This window comes from Trametes versicolor (genome assembly GCF_000271585.1).
Source record: "Trametes versicolor FP-101664 SS1 unplaced genomic scaffold TRAVEscaffold_1, whole genome shotgun sequence".
In the NCBI taxonomy this organism is placed as follows: Eukaryota; Fungi; Basidiomycota; class Agaricomycetes; order Polyporales; family Polyporaceae; genus Trametes; species Trametes versicolor.
Genome location: NW_007360321.1, coordinates 2384048 through 2406793, shown reverse-complemented (window position 1 = coordinate 2406793; position 22746 = coordinate 2384048). Strand labels below are relative to the sequence as shown.

At 57.9% G+C, this 22746-nt stretch overlaps 7 protein-coding genes across 7 annotated transcripts; 1 reads left to right on the top strand and 6 right to left on the bottom strand.

The window, feature by feature from the left end:
* Positions 1–2320: 2320 nt before the first annotated feature.
* Positions 2321–4508, bottom strand: TRAVEDRAFT_139399 (pre-mRNA splicing factor). Its single transcript, XM_008034749.1, has 7 exons — positions 4335–4508; positions 3483–4277; positions 3171–3434; positions 2907–3117; positions 2576–2844; positions 2471–2515; positions 2321–2405 (listed from the first exon to the last, which is right to left on the bottom strand). The coding sequence occupies exons 1-7, from the start codon at positions 4500–4502 to the stop codon at positions 2400–2402; spliced, it is 1758 nt and encodes a 585-aa protein (XP_008032940.1). The 5' UTR covers positions 4503–4508; the 3' UTR covers positions 2321–2399.
* Positions 4509–4627: 119 nt separating this feature from the next.
* On the top strand, positions 4628–7080 carry TRAVEDRAFT_62068 (uncharacterized protein; the record flags this gene model as incomplete). The annotated part of the gene is made up of 7 exons (XM_008034272.1): positions 4628–4840; positions 4893–5197; positions 5251–6129; positions 6196–6379; positions 6444–6475; positions 6587–6896; positions 6988–7080. Exons 1-7 carry the CDS (start codon positions 4697–4699, stop codon positions 7078–7080), a joined length of 1947 nt encoding a protein of 648 aa, XP_008032463.1. The 5' UTR covers positions 4628–4696.
* A 415-nt stretch (positions 7081–7495) lies between these two features.
* Positions 7496–9236, bottom strand: TRAVEDRAFT_25657 (mitochondrial carrier). The gene is made up of 3 exons (XM_008033648.1): positions 8801–9236; positions 8494–8725; positions 7496–8438 (listed from the first exon to the last, which is right to left on the bottom strand). The coding sequence occupies exons 1-3, from the start codon at positions 9191–9193 to the stop codon at positions 7561–7563; spliced, it is 1503 nt and encodes a 500-aa protein (XP_008031839.1). The 5' UTR covers positions 9194–9236; the 3' UTR covers positions 7496–7560.
* A 234-nt stretch (positions 9237–9470) lies between these two features.
* TRAVEDRAFT_33285 (uncharacterized protein) lies at positions 9471–12512 on the bottom strand (the record flags this gene model as incomplete). Its single annotated transcript, XM_008033789.1, has 11 exons — positions 9471–9978; positions 10031–10269; positions 10326–10612; positions 10676–10834; positions 10890–11154; positions 11215–11328; positions 11382–11514; positions 11573–11695; positions 11750–11950; positions 12005–12276; positions 12336–12512. 11 exons carry the CDS (start codon positions 12510–12512, stop codon positions 9471–9473), a joined length of 2478 nt encoding a protein of 825 aa, XP_008031980.1.
* Positions 12513–12859: 347 nt separating this feature from the next.
* On the bottom strand, positions 12860–14545 carry TRAVEDRAFT_25656 (uncharacterized protein). Its single transcript, XM_008033647.1, has 2 exons — positions 14525–14545; positions 12860–14468 (listed from the first exon to the last, which is right to left on the bottom strand). Exon 2 carries the CDS (start codon positions 14251–14253, stop codon positions 13267–13269), a length of 987 nt encoding a protein of 328 aa, XP_008031838.1. The 5' UTR covers positions 14254–14468; positions 14525–14545; the 3' UTR covers positions 12860–13266.
* A 1024-nt stretch (positions 14546–15569) lies between these two features.
* On the bottom strand, positions 15570–19453 carry TRAVEDRAFT_158843 (uncharacterized protein; the record flags this gene model as incomplete). Its single annotated transcript, XM_008034748.1, has 18 exons — positions 15570–15655; positions 15735–15846; positions 15907–16017; positions 16076–16563; positions 16612–16659; positions 16711–16747; positions 16796–16827; positions 16886–16958; positions 17019–17050; positions 17106–17234; positions 17300–17596; positions 17652–17660; positions 17736–17909; positions 18299–18648; positions 18703–18721; positions 18780–18940; positions 18993–19289; positions 19339–19453. 15 exons carry the CDS (start codon positions 19451–19453, stop codon positions 16459–16461), a joined length of 1878 nt encoding a protein of 625 aa, XP_008032939.1. The 3' UTR covers positions 15570–15655; positions 15735–15846; positions 15907–16017; positions 16076–16458.
* A 314-nt stretch (positions 19454–19767) lies between these two features.
* TRAVEDRAFT_68291 (uncharacterized protein) lies at positions 19768–22489 on the bottom strand. Its single transcript, XM_008035236.1, has 10 exons — positions 22238–22489; positions 22120–22176; positions 21865–22058; positions 21265–21808; positions 20976–21212; positions 20866–20916; positions 20677–20806; positions 20547–20623; positions 20386–20496; positions 19768–20332 (listed from the first exon to the last, which is right to left on the bottom strand). The coding sequence occupies exons 1-10, from the start codon at positions 22391–22393 to the stop codon at positions 20069–20071; spliced, it is 1821 nt and encodes a 606-aa protein (XP_008033427.1). The 5' UTR covers positions 22394–22489; the 3' UTR covers positions 19768–20068.
* Positions 22490–22746: the final 257 nt, after the last annotated feature.

The window sequence follows — 22746 nt, the reverse complement described above, 5'->3', positions numbered from 1 at the left end:
ATCGTGTTTCTCAACCAGATCAGCACCCTGCGCCTTGGCCTGTGCCACCGCCGCCGATCTCAGACGACGACGAGCCCGTCTCAGCCTCAGTCTCATTCCAGCACCCGCCATCCACGATACCTGTCCCCCTGCAGCATGCAAGCATCCGTGCGTCCTCCGACATTCTTGCGGCGTCCCTCCCTGCGTGCTACGCCTGTCCCTGGCCCTGTCCTCTTCATCCTCGTGCAAAATGCAACGAGATAGCTCGCCGAGACTCGTCCCTCCTCCTCGCCCAGGTGACCGGTGACGAAGGACTATGATCCCCCGCCGCCGGGCGAATACCCCACGTCCCAGGGGCGAGGGATCGTTTCTAGGCACGGAGGCCAAGGTGCCTTGCCTCGGACTCCTGAGCGCACGCTCGACGTCCCGCAGCGCTCTCCGCCCTTCAGCCGTGACGCCGTGGGCCACGCCCAACGCCCCCCGGACGCCCACCTGATGGGAAGCGGCTCGCCGTTGCCATATGCGCGCGGTGGCACCCACTCCGCACACCCTATCATTGACGTGCGCCCTGACGCGCGGGCCAAACTGGCGATCACAGCGAATCAGCGAGCCTCGGCGTCGCAATCAAGCTGCAGAGCTGCCCGGGAGGCTCAACGTTCAGACGCAAGTGCGCCTCATTGTTGACGCCCGTTCCTCGACCGCGAGCTTGTCAGGGCGCACACTGGCACGGCGCAGGCGGGATCGGCGGCCTAGGCTTCGGACCATGGTTATGGAGCGGGATAACAAACTCAGGTCCCCCCGAGTCTCGGGTCACAGGTGAGCCCCTGCGGCGGTCTTGGGTCGTGCGGCTGCGCGTGGTCGGCCCTGGCAGATACGCGTACACAAATGAAGAAGATCGACTGCCGAGGAGGATGTTTGTGCGGTGTGGATCGCACGCTGCCACAAAATTTGGAGGACTTTCGATACTGGAAAGGTTCGGGCTCGCGGCGTGGCTTCACGCACGACCTCCTGGCCACGAATATACAAATTCCTTGCGAGACCGAGTAAAGCGTGGCGTCGTATCGTAGCGTATCGTATGCCGAAATCAGCACCCCTCATGTCGCCGCTGGACAGCGCAGTAACTATATTTACTCTAAACGTCCGACCTACGAGCGAGCCTCCTGCCAGCACACTTCGCTCCTCCCACCCGGGCGCATGTTCGGCCAGCACATCGGCTTGCGCATGTATTTTCAATGTCAAATCAGTGCAAAACGTCACTGTCTGACGGCGCGCACGGATGGCTCAGACGCACGCAGCCCACGGTGACGCAGCCCAGGGCTCCCGCATCGTGTACTTCCGGATTGCAGAACGCCTGCCCGGCCGTCGAGCCGCGCGCAGACCACTTACCCCATCCCGTCGGACTTCGCCACCAGCACCGCCGCACCCAGCGACGACTGCGCACGCCGCCCGCCCGAAGAAAAAAGCGTCCGAAGCCTCCGCCGCATCGGGCGGCCGCGCCGCTAGCGGAACCCGACCGACCCCCGTGCATCGCGCCGCGCGCAGGTCACCGGTGGTGGCCCCGCGCTATCACAATCTTGCGGGATAATGGCGCGACGTCATGGCGATGGCGCGTTAGCGCTATCGCGGCGCCTGGTGTGCGTGCACCGGGGACCAATACCCAATGCCCAATATCCAGAAGCCGTCGCCACTTTCTGGTGCGCCGCCCCCACATTGCACAAGCCTCCGCCTCGATCCCGATGGGCCAGTGGCTGCCCCCGCTCATCTGACACCGCGGGTCTGATCCGCACGACGGGGCCTGGGAGCCCATATCTCAGACACACCGCCCGTTGCTTCCGAGTGACGACGACGCTGGGCATGTCACGGAGGGATTGGACGCGCCCTGCAGGCGGCAGTCACCGCCGTCGTGCATGTTCGCACGTCGGTGAGAGAAACGGGCAGCCTCGCGGTGCGTCACTGGACGTTCTCGACTCGCTTTATTGCCGCACGATGGGATCTTCGCGGGGGCTCTCTCGCTTCGCCCGCGAATGCGAACATGACGCGTTGTCGCGGTCGCGCCAGCCGAGCGCGACAAGAGATATTCTCAGGGCGCGCGTCGATCAGAGATCATATGGGCCGTCGACGTTATCGAGAAGCTAGCATTTGACATCTCCGGGACGCACCTGCTGCAAACGACAAGACGCAGAGACATGTGCGCGTTGTCGCGGAGAAACGCGAAGTGTGTTCGCCCCCCGCAGGAACAGCGCCGTAAGTACCCCGCAATTTTGAAGTGGGCGTGTGGGCATCCAGTTTCCACCAGAGGACGATGTCGCACGGGGCTGCGAAGGCCGATATAGCTGGGCGTGAGATCTCGACATGTCTTGTATAGATCGTATGTTGTACACGGCCGCGAGGGATAGATACGATACGAGCCACAGCGTCCATCAGTCCTGCAAGGGTGAAAGTCATGGTGAGCAACTTCTGCCGGCCGGCCAATTCTACAGAAATGACGTACCCAGAGTTTGATCAAACCGTCCCAGGAGCCCGTAACAACCTTGGACTAGATCGCAGCAAATTTTAGCATAAAACACCTACTCCAAGTGATCAACCAATGACATACCGTTTCATGCGGGAGCCACTCGTGCGCGATAACCACCTTTGAGTGGGCCCTGAGACGCGACTTGATTCGTCCCGTCTTCCACTCCCAGAACACGACGTTGCCCTCGCCGTCTCCGCTGCTGATCCACTTACCGTCGGGAGAGAAGCCCACTTGGCACGCGTAACCTGCAACGGAGTGGCCGGCGAAACGCTTGTTGCGGGCCTGGCGGAAGTTGTCTGTGCTGTAAACCAGGATCTGGTTGTCCATGCTCTGCGCAGCAAAGTACTTCTCTGTCCAGGTCGCCGACTGTCAACCCCATCGCTTCCAGGAATAGCTATCCAATAAAACTTACTGCTCGGGTGCAGAGTGACAGCGGGCATCGAGTGCATATGCGGCTCTGCAATATACTTGATGACGACGGGGATGTCGAAGTCCCATGCCCGGATGGTCTTGTCGTCTGACGTGGTGACAAACCGCCTATTCTCGTCCACGAAGGTGATCGAGTTGACAGGCCCGAGATGCTGGTCGTATTCTTGCGTGATTTCTCCCGAGTTCATGTCGTACTGACATATGGTGAGCGCACTGCCATGAACACACCGGCACGATAGGAACGGACCTGGATGATCTTCTTGTCGGACATACCCGCGAGGAAGATATGTTGCTTGTCCTCGTCAGGATGGAACCTTACCACGTACGGTATCTTGCCGTTGCTGAACCGTTTCAGGCATTGGCCAGTCTCTGTGTCCCAGAGCTTCATCTGGCGGTCGTAGCCACAGGATAGGAATTTGCGCCCGTCGTTCGAGAACGTGACATCCTTGACTGCCTTCATATGTCCATGGAACGTACGAAGGCAGTTGCCATGGGTGTACACATCCCAAAGCTGAGGATTATTCAGCACAAGCATCGAGCAGACGTGTATAGCACGCACCTTGATCTTGGTGTCCATCGACCCACTTAGGAGCAGATGACCAGTGTTGGGGAACGAGCGGACGACGGAGACGCCTCCCGTATGCCCTGTCCAGGTATGGATGCAAACCTTGGGTATAAAGCATTCTTGAGACCCTGGCTCCTGCTGCAGTTGCGGCGCCTCGGAGAGTGGTGGGTGCATGTACGTCCGGCCCTGGTAGTCGTGCATGGACTTGCCATGGAACACGGTCGACTCCAACCCGGGTGCGCCGCGTTTCGGTTTCGCCTTCCTCGGCTGGACCTCTTCCTCCTCTTCCTCCTCCTCCTCCTCTTCGGACTCCCCCGCGGCACCTGCGGCATCAGGCACAGCCGTGTCGAGCCTGTCGCCCGACCACGTCGCCCACGGTCCCTCATACGCACCCTCGCCGTCCACCACATCCAAGTCACCCTTCGGTTTCCGCTTCCGCTTGAGCTCGTTCTTCTTCGCCTTCGGTGCCTTCGTCATGCCGATGGTAGCGAAGCCGTTCTCTTGCGCCTTCTCGACAGAACCAAGGATCGCGGGTGCATTGGGGTCCACCGAAGGGTTGGCTGAGTAGCCAAGGATGGAATGCGTCAGGTATTGCTGTCGGAACGCATGCTCTGACATAGACTGCTCCTCTACGTGTCCGGCGAGCGCGTTCTGGTTGAGAAACCTGTTCCGGTCACCGAAAGGGTTCTCCGGCCCTTGCACGGGCAGCATCATGTCTTGGTACGGAATATTGACATGGATTTGTGTGTCCGTGGGCCGAGTGACCAAGGTTGATTGGTGCAATGGGTCCTGTGGAACGAACGGTCTGCATTATTCACCATGACGCGTGAACTTCAGAACACTCACCTCCGCAAGCACATCGGGCGCTGATGTTGGTACAAGAGACGTAGAGGGCTGCGAGTCTTCGACGCGCAGCTTTTTTGCCACTGGTAGGTTGGCGAGACCGAAAGCATCGTTCGTGGGCACGCGAACGCCGTCGTCTTCGTCGGATGAGTAGCCCTGGACGAGAGACATGGTAGCAGAAGAGAGGGCAAGGTGCTGTTACGTAATCCATTTCTTGTCCATTCACGGATCGTGAGCGCCTACGCTGCTTTAGCTGCATGTCGGAAGTGGCACCGGACCTCCACAGCCCATCTTCTGTTCACACCACGACTCGACGCCCAGCATACTGCGACCATAACATACAACGCCTCTTGAGGCAGCGGTAGATGAGCGAAAGGGGTGTGGGAAACCCATGGACTACCTACGAAGATAACCTCCTCATCCAGGCCGTGGCCATTCATGGCGAGAATGACAACTGGAAGGCGGTCGCCCTCTCTGTACCGGGCAGGACGAACAAGGCGTGCCGGAAGGTATGTGCCACCTGATATAATTATCATTCGTACATTAAGCGAAGATCTATAGCGCTGGCTTCACTCTTTATCTCCGAATGTGAAGAAGACCGCATGGACTTCTGAAGAGGACCAGCTGCTCCTCTCGTTATATGCAGTCCATGGAACAAAGTGGTCTGTCATAGCTCGTAATATTCAAGGCAGGACGGACGACGCGTGCTCCAAGCGATACAGAGAAGCCCTGGATCCGTCTCTAAAGCGCGACGACTGGACAGCCGCGGAAGATACCAAGCTCCTGGAAGCTTACGCTCGCCTTGGGGGGAAATGGGGAATCATTGGGCAGGAGCTGGGCCGTAGCGGCCTGGGTTGTAGGAACAGGCAAGTTAGCGCCAAGTTTATATGCTGCGCCCTCTCTGAACACAATTGACTAGATGGCGGATGCTGGAGAGAAAGAGGACCGCTGCCGCACGCGGGTCTGCCGCTGAAGGGGCGCCCTCGTCGTCTGCATTGGATTCGACGTCCCAGTGGGTACCTGATCAGGGCTCTGTCCAGGACACTCCGCCATGGGATGGCCGGAGCCCTCAATATGTCACGCCGTCGATGTTGTTCAACAGCTCGCCTAATCACTCTCAGGAGACGCATTCTGCTGCTTACCGGCCAGAACAGATACTCTCAGGAGTTCATCTGGCCAGCGCGAACAACAGCCCATCGCACCTCCAACAGTTCCACTATGGATCATCCTCGCTCGGCGGCGTCCCACCACATCCCAGATCTGCCGCACACTCGCCCAACCCCTACGCGTACCACCCGCAAACCACGGCCGTATCACTCGGCCATGACGCACCTCGGGGCTCCCGTGCCAACGTCTCAACACCTGGTCAATCCGGCGAGTCCCCTTGTGGTGATTATGAACCGATAACCATCCCTGGCTCCACCATATGTGCGACTCCGGAAGCTACCCACCAAGATGATCACCAGAACACGCGGTCTATCTCGAATCGCCAGCATGTGAGGCCTTCTCTTTCCCCTGACCTGCTCGGCGACGCTGGCCCTGCGGTCGCGATATCAGATTCCCCTGCTTCTCCATCTCCTGTTGCGTCCCCCTTACCACTTGACGCTCTTCCGGCGACGCCTTCCACCGAACACACCGGATTGTCCAGCGCGGCTGTTCCTAGTCATAGTACACAGGCCCCAAGATGCAATTATTACCGAACAGAAGCTGAGAAGGCACAGCTGACCACAGCGCCGCGGAAAGCATCTGCTTCTCAGCGCCCAACCCGTCTGTCTTCGCTTCTCCCTGCCACCGCAGAGTGAGTTCCGTGTTGCCTTAATTGATGTTCGCATGGAATGGCTTATCTCTTGACGCGTTCTCATAGCCCCAGCGTTTTGGCATACGCATGTGGCCACCGCGACTGCTGGCCGGAGGGTGGCGTGAGTAGCAAGAGCGCATTTGCCACTTCCAAAGAACTATCCGACCACAACAAGATCGTTCATAGCGGCGATCTCGGTGGCAGCAAGCCTTTCCGATGTGCGCTGGCGGGGTGTGAGAAGAGCTGGAAGGTACGGCTACCCCCACTACGGCACACGCTCATCGCGCTGAATGCAGGCTTTCCCGCCGTGACAGAGTGTCAACGGCTTGCAGTATCATTTACAAATGTACGTCCGGGTACCATTAAGGTTGTGTGCGCCGCAGGCACAGCACGCTCACGTCCTCCCACGGGCGATCGTGCCTGGACTTTCCCACCGGTAACTTACGCTCATCTTCAGATCGAAGGTGCACTTCCAGCAGGCCCTGGCGACCATACGCGACCCTCCCGTGCTTGGCAGCGCGGCCGCCGAATTTGCGGCGTCTGCGGCGTCTGCACAAGGCACAGCTGAGGGCGAGCCAGTCAACGGTCCTCCCACTACCCCCGCCGACGTGATTGGCCCTGTAGACATTCCCGACGCGGCCGCAAGAGACCCACGTCCAGACGACGCGCGACCGACGAAGCCGAAGAGGAAGTTGCATCCCTGCCCGCACCCAGGGTGCGGCAAGCAGTACAAGCAACTGAGCGGGCTGCGCTATCACTTGTCTCACGTGCGTGGAATCTCTCCTATGCACCTGTCAAGTGCCGCTGTTCCGTGCGTGTGCTGACGCAGTTTGGGTTTGGATTGTGTTGCGCGCACAGGGCCATGCGGAGGAGCTTCCGATGCAGCTCGACGTCGTGCCACCGACACTTGCGCGCATGGTCGCGGAGAAGGGTCGGGCTTCTCATGAGTAGGTTTGGACATCTAGTGATACATCAAACGGCCGTGGTCATGCCCACTGCCCTTTCATGTGAACTGCGCGACGCTTATGGACGCTAGTGCACTCCGACGAAGACGTGGCATGAAACAAGTAATGTGTCCGAGTCGGAACCAACCTTGCAGGTATTACCGGGTAACGGCCAGCGTACGACGCATGAGAAGACTTCTGCAAAATCGCTGACAGATGGTAAGATTGACTTCGTGTGATTAGCCCTGGCCTGTCAAGGTGCAGTGCGCGCAGCAAGTTTCGGGGAAGTCGAAGGCGGCCACCAAGAGATGCCCAGAGATGATCAGCGCTTCAGCTTTCCGAAGATTTTGTGACAGGCAGCCGCACTTATGAAGTATGTCCGCATGTCAGCATCGTCCATGAATGACTACAGCACGCAGAGCGTTTGAACAGGGATGTAATTAGCAAAGAATACACTCCAACTACGGATGATAGAGCCAGGAAAAGATCATAACTCCGCCCAGCCGCCATCGCCCTCATCCGGGCTCCCAACCAGCGCGAGCACAAACACCAGAACGCTCGCTCCGACGCGCATACCTAGACCGCGGTAAAGCTGCCCGATACCGCTATGCCTTAGCCAGCTCTCGCTCTCCTCCGGGACATCCTCTTGCACCGCGCCTTCCCTATCCTTGCCCTTCGCAGTCGAGCTACGTCGCCGTCTCCGCCGGTGCGTCTTCAGCGGCAAGTCCGAACGCTCTTCAGTGAGGATGTGCCAGAACGCATCCACCATCCCATTGTACGGCGCAGGTCGGATCTCGACGCACGCCTTCAGTGGGCGCGCGCTTCCACGCGTCTGCACTTGCAGCCGGTGACGTACGGTCTCGAAGGGAAGGAGGACGAGTGAGCCGGCAATGCCGCCGAGCAGCTCCGCGATGTTCCACTGCACGGGATGCGTCTCGGGCGCAATATGCGCCCCGAGCCCGACGTTTGCGGCAACCAGTCCCGGAAGCGTGAGTGGCACGAGTGCGCGGAGCGTGCAGTCCAGAAGTGTGGGCACGAGCAGATGTGGATGTAGATACACGCCACGAACGCCGCCTTCCTGCGCAAGGATCTGTCGGAGCGCGTCGATCGGTCCTGAGTAGGACCGGTGTCGAGGCACAGAAGATTGCACGATGAGACGCGTCCGGACCAGGTCAAGGGGAGAGAGAAAGAACCCGGCGAGGACTTGCGAGGCGACCGGAAGGAGCACGGACGTTGTGCTCAGACCAGGTCCGAGTGGCGATGAGAGGGACGGAGAGAGTGGGGAAAATATGGTCTGCAAGAGAGAGTAGATCACGGGCTGGAGAGCGGACGTTAGGGCATTCTGCACTGCGGTGGTCAATAGACCTAAGGCACAAAATTAAATGAGTACCATTCAATGAAACGTGTTGCTAGGACGCACCTTTCCACAGCGCGAGCCAACCTTCCGACCTGAAGCCGCCTATCCGCTTCATCATCCCCCACGTCCCGTCCGCGCTTCCGACAGGGATGACGTATTCGGGCTGGGTACCCTCCTCGAGGAGCGACTGCCGGATGATGTACCCGTGCTCGTCCGCCGGACGGGGCGGCTTTGGGGGCTTCGCCGTCGTCGGGTCCGCAAAGTACGACTCGTTCTCGTTTGACGAGTCACTAAGCTATATGTGCGAACACATACACGCACTTTGTTCAATGATTGACGCACAAGTGACAGGAGCGGAGCGCAAACGTACCTCTGCCTCATCGTCCACACCGTCCGCGCCGTCAAGAGGGTGCCCTTCACGAGGCTCGGGCTCGCGCGGAACCCATTGAACTTGAAGGAGAGTCTTGCCAACCTCCCACGGTTGCGCGATCGCGTTCGTGGCGTATTGCAAGAGCGCGGCCGCAAGGAACTCCTTGGCGAGAGATGTGATGTCCAGTCCCGAGTCATCGCCCGCGAAAGACGAGGAGAGCTCGAACAGCGGGTTTGGTGCTGGCCTAGACCATTTTCCCGACGAAGGCCCGGGGGCGGAGGAGTTCATAGCGGCGGAGGAGGCGTTCTCCTGCAATGCGGGCGGGATGAATGACCAGGCGTTGGATGGTGGAACGTAGAGGTCGCGTAGAGAAGCTGGTGTTGGAACAGCCATGATGCAGCCAGCCGTTAGGGAGGTACTACGCACAGCTCAGCTCCGAGTGGATTAGAGGGTCGGGGAGGGAGACATGCTCGAGAGAAACACGGGCAGCGGCAAATGGACTCGGATGATAGCAGACGCCCACGCGGCAGCACGGCGACGACTTGTTTGCCCTTGTTGACGCGTCGGTGTCCCAGCATGGCGACCGAATACCACTCCGCGCACTGCAATCCAGATCCAAAGTCCAAAACAGAGTATATATGTACATGCAGACAGTTACAGAGAGCCCGGATCATCGCTCGCAGTCCTCCCTCCTCCTCAATACCTGCTGCACCTCTTCCCTTGGCATCTCGCACAAACCTACACCCTCCAACATAGTCTCCTCCCATTCCGTATCGCTCATCGTCCCGAACGTCGCCTCAACAATTTTGTCCCACTCTGGACCCTCACCGGCGAGCAATCGCGCTGCTAGCAGGTACGCGCGCCACGGCGCCTCCACGCGTGTGCGTTCTGCCTTGAGAGCCGTTCGCGCCGTCTCGACCCAGAGCTCGGCCTCCGCGAGCACAACCTTGCCTTCATGCACGCTTGCGAGTGAACGTCCGCGGTAGAGAATCTGTCTCTGGAGGAGATGCGTTCCGAGTTGGGAGCTGATCCGCCGGTAAAGCGCAGTGGTTGTCGTACGGGGAAGTGCACCCCGGAGGAAGGTGAGGTGGGAAGACAACAGGGCGAGCGGCGCAAGGAGGGTCTGAGCGAGCGCGATGTCGTCTGAGGCGGCCGTTCCGGAGGCGGAAGCAGTTTGTCTGATGTAACGGTTAGCTGGTTGCACAAACGAGAGCTGTAGGGAGAACGAACGGGGATGCATCACGCAGATGAGGCTTGAGACCCGTCTCCACCTCCCCAGTTACGCAGTTTACGATCATATCCTCCGCCCGGTTGACAAGAGCTTTGTAATGCCGCACAAGCTCTTCGAATATCGTGCCCTCCGGCAATTCGTCCTCGTCCTCGGTTGGGTTGGGCAGTGACGCAGCCGCCTCGGCCTTCGTGCGCAGGTTCGACCGCCGGCTGATCTCAGCCCATAGCTCCAAGAAGAACTAGGTGAAGGATTGAATGAGTATTGCGTTTCCTTGAAACATGATTGTGCGCGCACCAGGTCCTCTCCCCAGGTCTCCATCGCATTTGCGAGATACTGCGCGCTGACCAGAGCCTTGCATAAACGCTGCACGCCCTCGACACCTCCCGTGAGCCTGCGCGAATCTCCACGCCCGTCTCCCGCGCCGAGCGCACCAGGTACGGCACGCATTAGCGACGATGAGAGGGTCTCGAAGGCATCGAGCGACGACGATATGCGTGCATGGTACGACTCTAGTAGCGGCAGTTGCACAACAATGAGGAACCGCGTGCGCTGCGAGTACTGCGGCAACGGGGAATAGCGGTCTGCATAGTCGGACTCACGGTCAGTGGGAGATGCATAATGGCGGAGGGCAGAGAAAGACGTGCCAGTAACTTGCTCGACAAGTGCTTTCATGCGTCGGGCTGAGTTCGTAGGCCTGAGCTCACGCTCAGCAGCGCGCACATCATGGTCTGCATCCTCCTCCTCGTCCGCGATGAGCCACGCATCTGACGCGCTGATAATTTCCAGATACTGGTCCATCGCGACTGTAAACAGGCACAGTCAGCAACGCACACCCTGACACGACGTACGTTCACTTACACTGGCGTTCGCCCTCAACCCAAGCCTCGAACCATTCCTTCTTGCCGAGCACCAGCTCACTAATGCCTTCCCAGTGCGCGTCCTTGTCCTCTGAGGTCGCCGCAGTTGTGCCAGGCAGGTCAAAGCCTTCGTCCCTCAGTGCGGTATCGAAAGAGAGCGCCTGATAGATCGTATGTGCGAGAATTGGAGGATGCGCAAGCAAAGCGGGAACCGTTCGCCGAAGCTTGCGCTCAAGTACGGGCAAGAGCTGGAGTGTGAACTCGCGCTGTACACGATCATCGTTAGTATTCATTGGGGGGACCAGCCATATCCTGGCCGAACTTACCCATGCATTGATGAAACGGTATTCTGTGGACGCGACAAGGCTCTGAACGATGGACTCCATAAACGGCCGATGTTCGTGTGCCTCGTTAGCAATGTGTGTGAAATACCACTCTGGCTGAGAAGATCCGTCAGTATATGCGGGCCAAAGTTATGCAATCCCTTACTGACCTTGTCCAGCCTATTCGTCTGCCGCGTACCCTCGAAGTGGTATTTGAACCTAAGCGCAATCGGCTGCACAAGGGCCTGGATCGCATATAGCCCTTCCGTCTCCAAGCCCTTGTCCTTACGGATCTGCTGGCCACTGCCAACATCAACGTCAACATTAAGCACAAATGAAAGGCAGAAGGGTGCGGGCATACATTTTCTGCAGCTTCAGTAGGTGACCGAACGAAGTCTCAAAGGCCCTCCTGTCCTCCGAAGTGGCTGCTGTGTAGTCAACCTTCAGCGGCCACTTCAGCTTCTCCGCTGCCTCGAGGAGCCTCCTGTATATCACGAACATGAGCTCCGCACATCGAATATCACGATATAGCACTCACGACGAGAGTACGCTCTTGATATCCCGCCATGTCCGCTCAACGATTCCCTCCAGGAAAGCGAGGATATGTAGGTCCGGCTGGCTCGCGACTGCGTCCACCTTCGTACAGGCTGCCGCAACGGACGCGACGAATGCTTGCAGGGCTTCGTACTCCGAGACCACCACAGACTCGGTGTCGCGTACCTGCTCAACGGCCGCTTCGCTGTACAAGACGTTAGAACCCCCGACGCCTCATAGGAACCTCAACGATACGCACCTGAGCTTGAGCGCATGTTCCACTACTTGCACATATCCCTTCACACTCTCTAGCTCCTTCAAGCTCCGGTGAAGGGTCTCGAGGTCCTCAAGTAGCGTCGGCGCGCCCTCTGGGCCGTCCAGTGATGACACAAGCTCGCCCGAGAGGAACGCGAGCTCATCCGCGAGGGAATGTCGGAGAAGAGAGAGCTCTTGCGCGGTGTTCAGGTGCGTCGCGGCTTTCTCGCGCGTCTCAGCTATAGCAGCGTCGACCCAGGACTGAGAGTGCGCGAGCTAAGCTGATGCGATGAGCGGTCAGAGCCCTTCATCCTCGAAATGCAGGCAGCGCGCACCTTGGCATCGAGGTCATCAAGCTCCTTGCGGGCCTGTTCAACGAGCTCATCGAGGTCAGCGCCGTTCTCAAGGTCGTCGAGAGAGTGGTAAGTGGCATTCAGGTGTGCGAGGGCGCGTGAGTCTGCTTCGTGGGCACTTGGAGGCTGGAGTAGGGTGCGAATTTCCACAGAAGTCATGTTGGCGTAGCAGAGCAAGCACTAACTAGAGGTTCTGGGTATACGAGACGGCAATACACTGAGTCTGCAGAATGGTGAAACGGAAACGTGTGTAGGACACGATCGCACGGCGAGGAACCGCTACATTCAGCGCCTCCGGCCCGACAGGCGCCTATGGAAGCTGCCGTAGAGCGGTGAGACCACAGTACTTTGAGCCTTCCTTCGAAAGGGAGCTGGAGCTCACTCTCATGGTACGTATCATGAGCGAGGATGCTTTGCATCGCGACTGGCATCAATTCATTTTAGGCAGTGGATGTCGATGAGTCAAATACTAAAGTCACTCTCACTCTCACACTGGGGTAGATGAGGGTAATCCAAACCAGCTTTGTTATACTACAGCGACGACAGCTATGGCGACATAATAACGAATATACAGTGGGATCCAGACCGACGCAATATAAAAACAAAAGGGGGGATATGTGGGAAGTAGTGATTACAGAATGGGGCCTAATGGGGATACCGGAAGTCCAGTGTTCGACACAGCAGGGGGGAGATTCATGCTACACATTCGACCAGCAATGGAAACAGTGGGATGCGGGGACGGGGAGCCAGAATAGTGCGCCGAGCGCGGTGTAGGATACAGAGGGGGGCGAGACTTGCGGATGATTTTCGTGCGTTTTCGTGAAGGGCGTTTTGAGCGTGACCGTGCACGTGGGGTCGTGGAACTCGTCCAGAGGAAAGATGCGAAGGGAGGCGAAAAGGAAAGTGGCCGCGCTCAGGCGCGGAGGGAGCGCCAGCTCGAGGTGGAGCTCGTCGGGGCCTTCTTGGGCGCAACGGTGGGCTTGGGCTTGGCGCCGCCGCCAAGCATGACACCGCCGGTGAGGACGGTGGTCTTGCCGCCGTCGTAGTTCGTGACCTCGTTCTTGGAGGCGTCGACGAAGACGCGCGCCTGGCGGGCGCGCTCGCGACGAGAGAGCTTGAACTGGGGCTTCTCGTCCGAAGGGGACTGCGAAGCGGAGCCGACCGTGGAGCTGGTCTCGACCGAAGAGAAGGTGAAGCCGGAGCTCGAACTGGAGCGCGAATGCGAAGAGAGGGTGGAGATGGTAGACATGGGGGAGCCGGAACGCTCGGGCACGCGAGGGAACTCGCTCAGGATGGGCGTGAGCCAGGTGGGCTCGCGGATCTCGTCGGCGATGAGGGCGAAGAGCTCTTCGTCGTCCTCCTCGACCTCGAGGAGCTGCTGGGCGTAGGTCTTCATGGGCTTTGCGGATGCTGCACGAGCCGCGGCTTGCGCCTTAAGCTCTGCGTCGAGGCGAGCCTCCTTCTCAGCGACAGTCTTCTTCTGCCCAACCTTGCCGGCGTCCTCGGACCAGATGGTGAAGAACTTGCCAACCTTGCCAGCATCCCAGTTGCCGAAGCGGACTGAGACGCAGCCGGGGTCGATGAAGAGGTCGAACTCGAAGTTGCCAAGGAGAGCGATCCATTGCGACCACTCAACGCCCGCGGACTTGCACGCGGTGTAGATGGCGCGAGGGGGAACACCGAAGGGGGAGAGGGTGAGGCAGCGACGCCCGGAGCCGCGGAGGGGCTCGGAGGGGACCCAAGAGGAGGAGAACTGCGAAGTGAGGTTCGCCTCGAGCGCGAGCTGGAGCTTGATGACGGAGACAGCCGAGTACTGTGCGATGAGGGGGCGCGTGATGTACGTGATAGCCTGTGCGAGAGCGACGGAAAGGGAGCCGAAGGTGACGTTGGAAGCGGCCATTGCGTTAAGATGCGTGTGGTGATAAGAAAATGAGATGAGGCTCGTGTGGTGAGTGCTGGGAGTCGTGAAGGCTATGATCGACCGGCGATGAGAATGGGCGGTGGAATGCTCGCTGAAGATGCGAAGGATATCGAGATGATGCGACGAGAGGATCGAACGGAGTCGTGTAGCGTGAGGCAGTCGAGTCGAGTCGAGAGGCGACTGGTAACGAAAGTCTGCAGGGGGGTTGTTAGTTAAAGGCCGGTGAGTAGCCGAGGCGGAGGAGACTAACCTAACAAGAGCTGGTCTGGAAGGGAGCGGGAGAGAGGAGAGGCTGTTGGAACTACTGTCCGGAGTGAGGAGACGGTAATCGGGATTGAGTAGCATACTTATAGGCTGAGTGCGCATTCGAGCGGCGTCTACAGGAGACAATGGGCGAGAAGGAGGCGCGCCGCGTAGCGAAGCGAGAACAAAAGGCCTCACTCAACAAAAGCCGACTTCAACAGTTACCGCTTTTGGATACAAGGCGCATATGCTCCCGCGTTTCACCCGCACGTGGCCGAGCGCCGAACGCCCGCCTCGAGAACAATTGCAGCCCATGCGTTTACGTCCACGCGCACAGCCCGCGTTCATTGTCCTCCTCGAGGAAGCGTCCCGGGCCTGGCCAGGCTTGTTTGTGTCCTCAGTAGCGAGACTGATGCGACTTGTTTGCCCAGCCGTGAATACAATAATACCTGTCATCCACCGACGCCGACGCTCCCATATAGTGCTTCTGTACTACCTTCCGATGCACCAACTCTGCGACATCGGCGTGCTCACCGAGCGAAGATAAGGGCATGATGACAGTGCAGCCGCGAAAGTGGTAGTGGCATAATACAGGCGTACCTGAGTTCCACGCTTTTCCACCAACACCGACCCGGGCTTTGACCGATGCGTGAGTACGTTCTTACTTCGTTACAGCTTATGGCTGATTCTCTCGCATAGACCTCTTCTGTATAGCAGGGAAAGACTTGTATTCATCGTCTCTGACCAAGTCATACATGATGAATTCCCAGTTGGGCGCCTGACGTTACGGGTAGGTATGGACTGTGCTCGGCCAAGTTCGCCTTCTAGACAGCGCATCGGAACCAGAGGGTCGAGTGATAAGCCATAGCTGTGTCGGGTGACCTTGAGAGCTGTCCGTGAGTCCAGCAGATGTCGCGATGCGTCCGGGAGCGAGAAGTCGAGTCGAAAGGAGCAACAGGCGCCCGTTCAGCCACCCGGGAGTAGGAATTTTCAAGCCCCGACTGTTAGCTCGTAGGACATGCCAAACCTTATTTCGACCCTCCATCCACGCAGGTCGACCTCGGCGTCGTGTAAAAAAGTCCACTCCCTTCGTCGCTGACCCTCGCTTCCAACAGCCCCCTCCGTCGCCAACAAAATGGTGTGTGCTGCCCCCTCTTTGACCTACCTCTGTGCTCTTTGTCGATGCTACACGATGCTTATGTTTTGCGATCTACCAGACTCTCGCCGTCGACCTCCTCAACCCCTCCGCTGATGCCGAGAAGCGCAGGCACAAGCTCAAGCGCCTCGTGCAGTCCCCCAACTCCTACTTCATGGACGTCAAGTGCCCTGGTGCGTTTGGCCATCGCGGTCTATGCGATTGCTTTGCTCATGTGAGACTTGGATACTCAGGTTGCTTCGCCATCACGACCGTCTTCTCGCACGCGCAGACCGTCGTCCTCTGCGCGGCATGCGGCAGCGTCCTCTGCCAGCCTACTGGTGGTAAGGCGAGATTGACGGAGGGTACGTCTTTCGCGCACATCACTTCCCTATCGCGCGCTGATTCAGCGCCGTCCCACAGGGAGCTCGTACCGTCGGAAGAACTAAGCGGTCTCTTTGGATCCTGGCTCTCTCCCTCTCCTTCGCTCTCCATGCAGTAGCATAGCCGCCTGGATTATCGCATCGATGTCTCACCACGCTTTCTGTCACGCTCCGAAAAGCTCTCGACCGCGGGTAGTGTATACTTACGCAATCTATCTTCCTATCTCCCGCGCATTCAGTTTGCTCCAGGATCCTCGGGCCGTGGCAAATGTCGTGCTAGGGTTGTAAGGTTGCACCGTATCCATTATTGTATGTGAAGTACGCTATATGACCATGTATGCAAACATGCCCCAACTTCACCCTCTACAACTCCAAGCAGCACGCACAATGTCCCCGGGTGTACATACTCGAAACTGGAAGAGCTCAAAGCTTCGGCTTTGCAGAGGGCGTGGCTATCTCTTTGTCGTTTATGCGAACCACACCCTCTTGGTTGCACACTGCGACGAGGGTCCCAGCAGGGGTATACATCTGCGGAACGTTAGCAGAGCACATCTGGGTCGACCGTTCGCGACTTACCCTGCCGTGCACCGATCCTCGACCACTAGCCGCGGCCTCGCTGACGATCTAGGACAACAGTAAGCGCATGAACGCGGCCACTTACGGAAAGAAACGTACGACGTAGAGCAGCCAGTCACCGCAATCGAAGTCGTCACTGGTACCAGTCAATATCGTGTTCAGGCAAAGGGGATTTGGCTCTCACCTGTAGAAGCTAATAGCGTGGTCCAAGGATGTCTGTGCATTGGCGACGAGGTCAGTCAGCGAGTACTTGCCGCCAATGAGCGGTACGAACCTGCATGACGACCGTCGTGGGACCCTTGCCTCCCTGGTTGACATAGGCCAACGTTCGACGAGCAGCGCTGATGCTGCGAGCCAGAGCGTCGGCGTCAAACATAGGCTACTGGTGCACAAGACGCATGACTTACAATTGCGAGTCTGAGATGTAGCTCAGAATGCACTGCAAAGCACAGGTTACTGACTATGCCTGTGAGGAGGAGCAAAACAGGACATACCTTCTGGAACGCAGGATCGTAGCGCACAGGCGTGTTTCGCGCTTTGTGCCAGTACAAGAACGTCGGCATGCCGTCCTCAGATTCCCTCACGCCGGCCAGCTTGACCTCGATGGGACTGCGCCGGCGTTCCTACAGCGAGCACGTTTGTACGTCAATAGTGTCGCAAGGATGTGAACAATTGTCCGTTACGGTACCTCCAATGCGGTGAGACAGAAGTCTTTGACCTTGGGATCCGAGGTCTCCTTGAACAACCGTTCGTAATTGGCCTCTATGCCTTCACATGCGTCCGGCGGGGGCACATTCGGCGGCATAGGCAGCTGGAAGTTACATTGCCGCGGCTCCGGGCGCTGGAACGAGCACAACATGATGAAGATGGTGCGACCGCGCTGGACCGCACGAACGGCACGCGTCACATAGGAGCGGCCGTCGCGTACGCGGTCGACATTGTAAAGAATAGGCACCGCGGCTGATGCGCTCAGGAGGAAGTAGCACTGTGCCCCGTCAGATTTTGAATAAAGTCGACATATTGAAGGAGAGGTTACTCACATGCAAGGACTGGCGATATGATAGACAAGCAGACCAATGGTGAGACAGGGATTACTCGGCGCTACCATACTGTAAGTCACGTACGTGTAAACTGAACGCGGGGTCGACGCAGTTATTCGCGGACACCAACGCCTGCGAGATAACCTGGCCACCGAACACACCCCGGGCCCGCGGCGGCAAGTACAGCGTCTTGGACCGATAGAGGTTCACATCGAGCTGTTCCACCTCGAGGGCCGAGGATATTTGTTCGTGTCCCCACTGGTTGTCGGGTTCAGCCATGAGCGTAGTAGAAAATGAACAAGTAGAGAAACTAGCGAGTGGGACGAGATGAGCAGCGAAGATGTAGTAAGCGACGAGTGGTATATATGCAAGGAGACGCGCTGCAACCGTCAACGCCCTGGCCTTCGGTCTTCTTGCCCGCCGAGGCCCGACAGTCACGGAGAGCGGCATTCACTTGCACGATCGAGCCCGGCTATGTACGTAACCGGATACCGATGCTAGCTTCCCGAGTCCCGACTGCTTTGGATGCCGGTCAGCGACTTCCTCAGCCATTCACGCAGGTGCAGTTATATCCAGGGGGCCGTGTTATAGCGCATTACGGTAAATATTAGGGTATCAAGCCCCGACAAACACTAAAACTCCTCCACGTCGATGGTGAATCCACACTCATGACAGACTTGCTTGCCGACACCGTCTGCGTCCTTCTCCACAACGCCGAAGATGTGCTTGTGTTCCTTGTCCTTCCGCTTCTGCCATACGGTCTCTCGGGTTCGACGGCGCAGCTCTCTCAGGCTTTCCTCGAACTTCTTGTTCTTCTTGCTCTTCTTCTCGTCGACACGCCGCTGCCATTCGATATCCAGCGCCTCGGGCGACCCCCACTTCTTCCACGCAAACTCCTCGACCTGGTAGCGCAGGAAAAGCATCATGTTGGCGAACGTGGACTTGTGCGGGTTCGCTTTGAGCAGGTGCGGCATGAGCTCCTGATCACGGAGCTCCGCTACGAACAACATGTGAATAAGGAGCAGCTCCGCGAACTACCAAGCTGACTCACGATCTGTTAGGAGGTAGTCCTGCAGGAAACGCCGAGGTGAGCTGACGTAGGTATTATCGCGGATCACGAGTACGTACCTCTTTGCACTCGGTCTTCGTTAGCAGACTGTACTTCTCCGGCTTCTCGTTCTTGCACTTATTGCACACGAGACACCCGAACACCTTCTTGTATGTCTGGTCGATGTCCATGGAGTTGCACTCCTTGCAACGAGGGTTGAGCTTCGGATCCAGGAATATTGCTAGAACCGCTTAGCAACTATGAGGCCAGAGGGATGTCAAGTGTGAACTTACGAGGCTCCAAGTTCTGCTTCGCCCGCTGCCGTTCCCGCTCCTTCTCCTTCTCCCTCATATCTTCGTCTACCTCCTTCCCGTCCTCAACCAAGAAACCGCCCTTGGTGTTGACCATCTTAGACAAATCATACTCGAAGTATTTCCCGAGTCGAGAGTCGCGCTTCAGCTTCGGCGGAGGCTTGGGCGCGGTGGGAGAGTTCGAGGTTGCAGCTACGACGCCCAGAGGGCGTTTACCGTTTGCATTCTGGGTGGACGAAACCGATGTCTGTGCCTCTTTCTCGCGTTGCCGGGCCTTCGCTATCTTATTATGAGCACGCCCGGCAAGTAGAGCTAACAAGCCGCTGACCTTTGAGCCGGTTCAGCTCAATCCGTTTGACCTGTTCTGGAGTCAAGTCCAGAGCCCGGGGCGCTCGCGGAGGAGGTGTCGTGTAGCGTGAGCTGGATGCACCCGGTGTGTTCATGATATTGTGTAGTAGGTATTGCGGTCCTCCTACGTGACGTGCTGGGTGTGGGGTAGAGAAGAGAGATGCTCAGCCACTTTCGGATCCGCACCGCGGTCATTACTCAGTCTGGTAGGAGCACGTGATATACGCGTCGCGCGTCGCGACGACCCCGCCATGTCAGAGGACGAAAATCGTTCCTGAAAATTGCCCGTGCTACGACCATAATACCCCAGATGTGCACACATGACAGCACTCGGGCACCGAGAGGTCACATCCTTATTCTCATAACTTCTACGCTATATCCACAACTACAACCTAGGAGAAAAATACGTGCAGCCGCACAACAGAACGCGACTGCGGGGGTAGTAGTAGATAGCAGAAGAGGCCAGCCGTAGGAATCAAGATACGAAGAGGGTTCAGCGCAAAAAAGAATAATGCTATGTGGCACGGGAATACATATGCAAGGGGAGGGGATCTCGGCAGGTAAGGACCGGACACGGATGGCGACGGCGGGGAGTGGGGGCCGGGCGATCCGCAACTGTTCAAAACCGTCCACGCTCTCAACGGAACGCATCGAGCTGAGAGTATGCGCGAGCGCAGGGGTACGGGGCCGCGCCGCGATGACGGCCGCGTTTAGCATTCTCCAAGGAAGCTGTTCTTGGGGAAGGGCTGCTTGAAGTCGTCCCGCCATGTCGTCAGGTTGGGGTTCGTGTACGCCCCGAGGTACTCGTTGATATATGCGGCCGTGGGGAAGTCATCGGGATCGCACCCAATGTTGATCGCGTCGGGGTCCTGGTACACGCGGATGTAGTCGACCTTCATCGTGACCGGGAACGCCAGGTGGTCGAGATCAACGAAACCGAAGTTTGTCGACATGCCCAAGTTGGCGATGAGGTACTATGAGGCCGTCAGTAAGAGAGCCAGTTGACAATTATTTCCTTGTTACGCACCATGGGCTCTTGCGGCACGGGACGCGGCCCGATCTCAACAGTGGTGTCCGCAGCAAAACCGGCTTGCTTCAAGGTCCACGCGACCTTGCCGTTCGAGATCCAAGTAATGTACTAAGACGAGAGTTAGTTCGAGTAGCGTCACGCAAAGCTAAAGAACTGACGGCATCATCGAAGCCAGGTTTGTACTGGATGCCATAAATAGAGTACACATTTCCAGTGCCCTCGTACGCCTGCTGGTCTAGTACCAATATTAGACATGATGCCGAATCGTGGAGAGATGGAAAGCCTTACTCGTCTCTGTCACTACAGATGATGCCTGCTGGAATGCGCCACCCTTGTAGCTGTTCAATTCGCTGATATCGGTGTCAGGGATAATCAGGGTGTCCGACGTGTTGAACCAGGTGTAGGCCTCGTTGAACGGCTGATAGTTTGATATGATAAGTAGGGCCCCAAGATAACATTAAGTGTGTCGCCACTCACACCCCACTGTGCCGACTGAGACACCTGGCCAGTCAACGGCTCACCCGTGATCTAAAAGGGGATGGTGATCAGAGAGTGGTGAGGGCAGTGCGAGATGGAAATTTGCTGACCTGAGCCTCAAAGATATCGATCTCGGGGGCAGCGCGACCGACATAGGTTCCATCCGAGTGCATAGGCCCGGGGTGAGACTCTCCGGGGCAAGTGCATCGCGAGAGGCGCTGTCCAGGGAGGAAAGACAACACACCACCAACAGATGTGTCACCGTTTTCTGTCGCGGCCAAAGGAAGGCCGTTCAAAGTCTGGTTGGCAACGGTTCCGACGTCACATGAATCGTAGGTGTAAGGCCACTATGCAATAGGATTAGCTTCAGTTGCGCCCCGAGAAGGAGGGATTGCGTACCATGCCCTCAAGACTAGCACCGTAACCAGCACGGCCAAGGTTACCCATCGTCCAGATAGCGGGCCAGAGACCGACGACGTTGTTCACACCAGGGAGAACGACGGAGGTGAGCACCATACCGCCCGTGAAGCAGAACTTGTTCCAAGTAGACATCAATCCACCCTGGAAGTTCAGCTCGTGCGTCTCCTTGCGGCTCAGGGTGATCGTCAGGGAGCCGTTGGAAGTCGTGATTGCCTCCGGGTCGTACCACTCCATGTTGTTGGTCTGCCAGTAGTGGAGGTCGACAGCCTCCCAGTAAGGGTCATCACCAGGGTAGAAAGTCCGCCCGTCAGTGTTAAACTCGTCACTCCATACGAGTTGCCACTCCTTGCCAGAGTTGAAGTCCAGGTAAGTCTGAGCATCCGAGGGGGTATCAAGGTCGATAAGACCCCAGTTGCCGGGCATGGTAGGAACCTGGCCAGTTGCATTGATGCCTCCAAGGTTGAATCCGCCGAAGGTGGACAGAGGGTTCTTCTGGAAGTAGCTGACCAGGGGATAGCCGGCGCTGATGGTGATGTAAATTTAGTGCGCAGTCGGGCGTAGTGTGGAAATACAACATACAAGAGCGCAAGCAGACCAGCGCCGAGGATGAACAAGCATCCCAAGTTGAAGAAACCTCTGGCGGTGAATATATGTCCACCCTGGTCGTGCTTCCTGTCCCGACGGGGGTCGGGGTTGTGGAGGTAGTCATCGCCTTCCGGATGATCACTGGTAAGCGCTGCGCCCCAGGACGAAGGGTCCGGAGAGAGCGAGAACTGCCAGATCGAAACGCTCCGTATTATGGCCGCTGCGAACGAAGGGCAGCCAACGACGCACCTTGTCCGAGAGCGAAACCGGCATAGAGGCCGTCTTTCCTGAGTATCTGGACTCGTTCTGACGTGGAGACGAGCCTGAGAATTACAAGCCCAGTGTGAAACCGGCGATGTTCACTCACCAGCGACATGTCGCTAGCCATGCTGCGAAGCTTAGGGCCGCGAGAGAGCGCGGCCTGCACGCCCGGACCCCCCGAAGGAGTGAGGAGGTTCGTCGTAGACGGCGAATTGGGTTGATTATACTGCATGCGAGGGTTGGGGCCCAAGCCGGACGCCATGGCGACTCTGTGAGTGGGGGAGGATATCTACGAGCAAAGAGCGCGGTTGTGGGCAAGCAGAGGGTATGTGGTGGGCGGCGAGGAGGAAGTGGTGATACAGGCGGACGAGGGGAAGAAGGGCAAGGAGTGGAAGGGATGCGTCGGCGACGTCTGGTAGTCAAGTTGGGTGGAGCGCTCGCCCGCCCAAGGTCCTCCCCCCGTGGGAGCCTCCTGCCTCATTCAGTCCCCGGCCAATGGCCGCCAGCGGCAGACGGCGACACTTGCCGTCCATTCCTCTTCATCCATTCTTCCGCCAAGCATCGCAATGTCTTGTCTGATCTCACCTTGCCTACCGTGATGTTGTGAACGACACC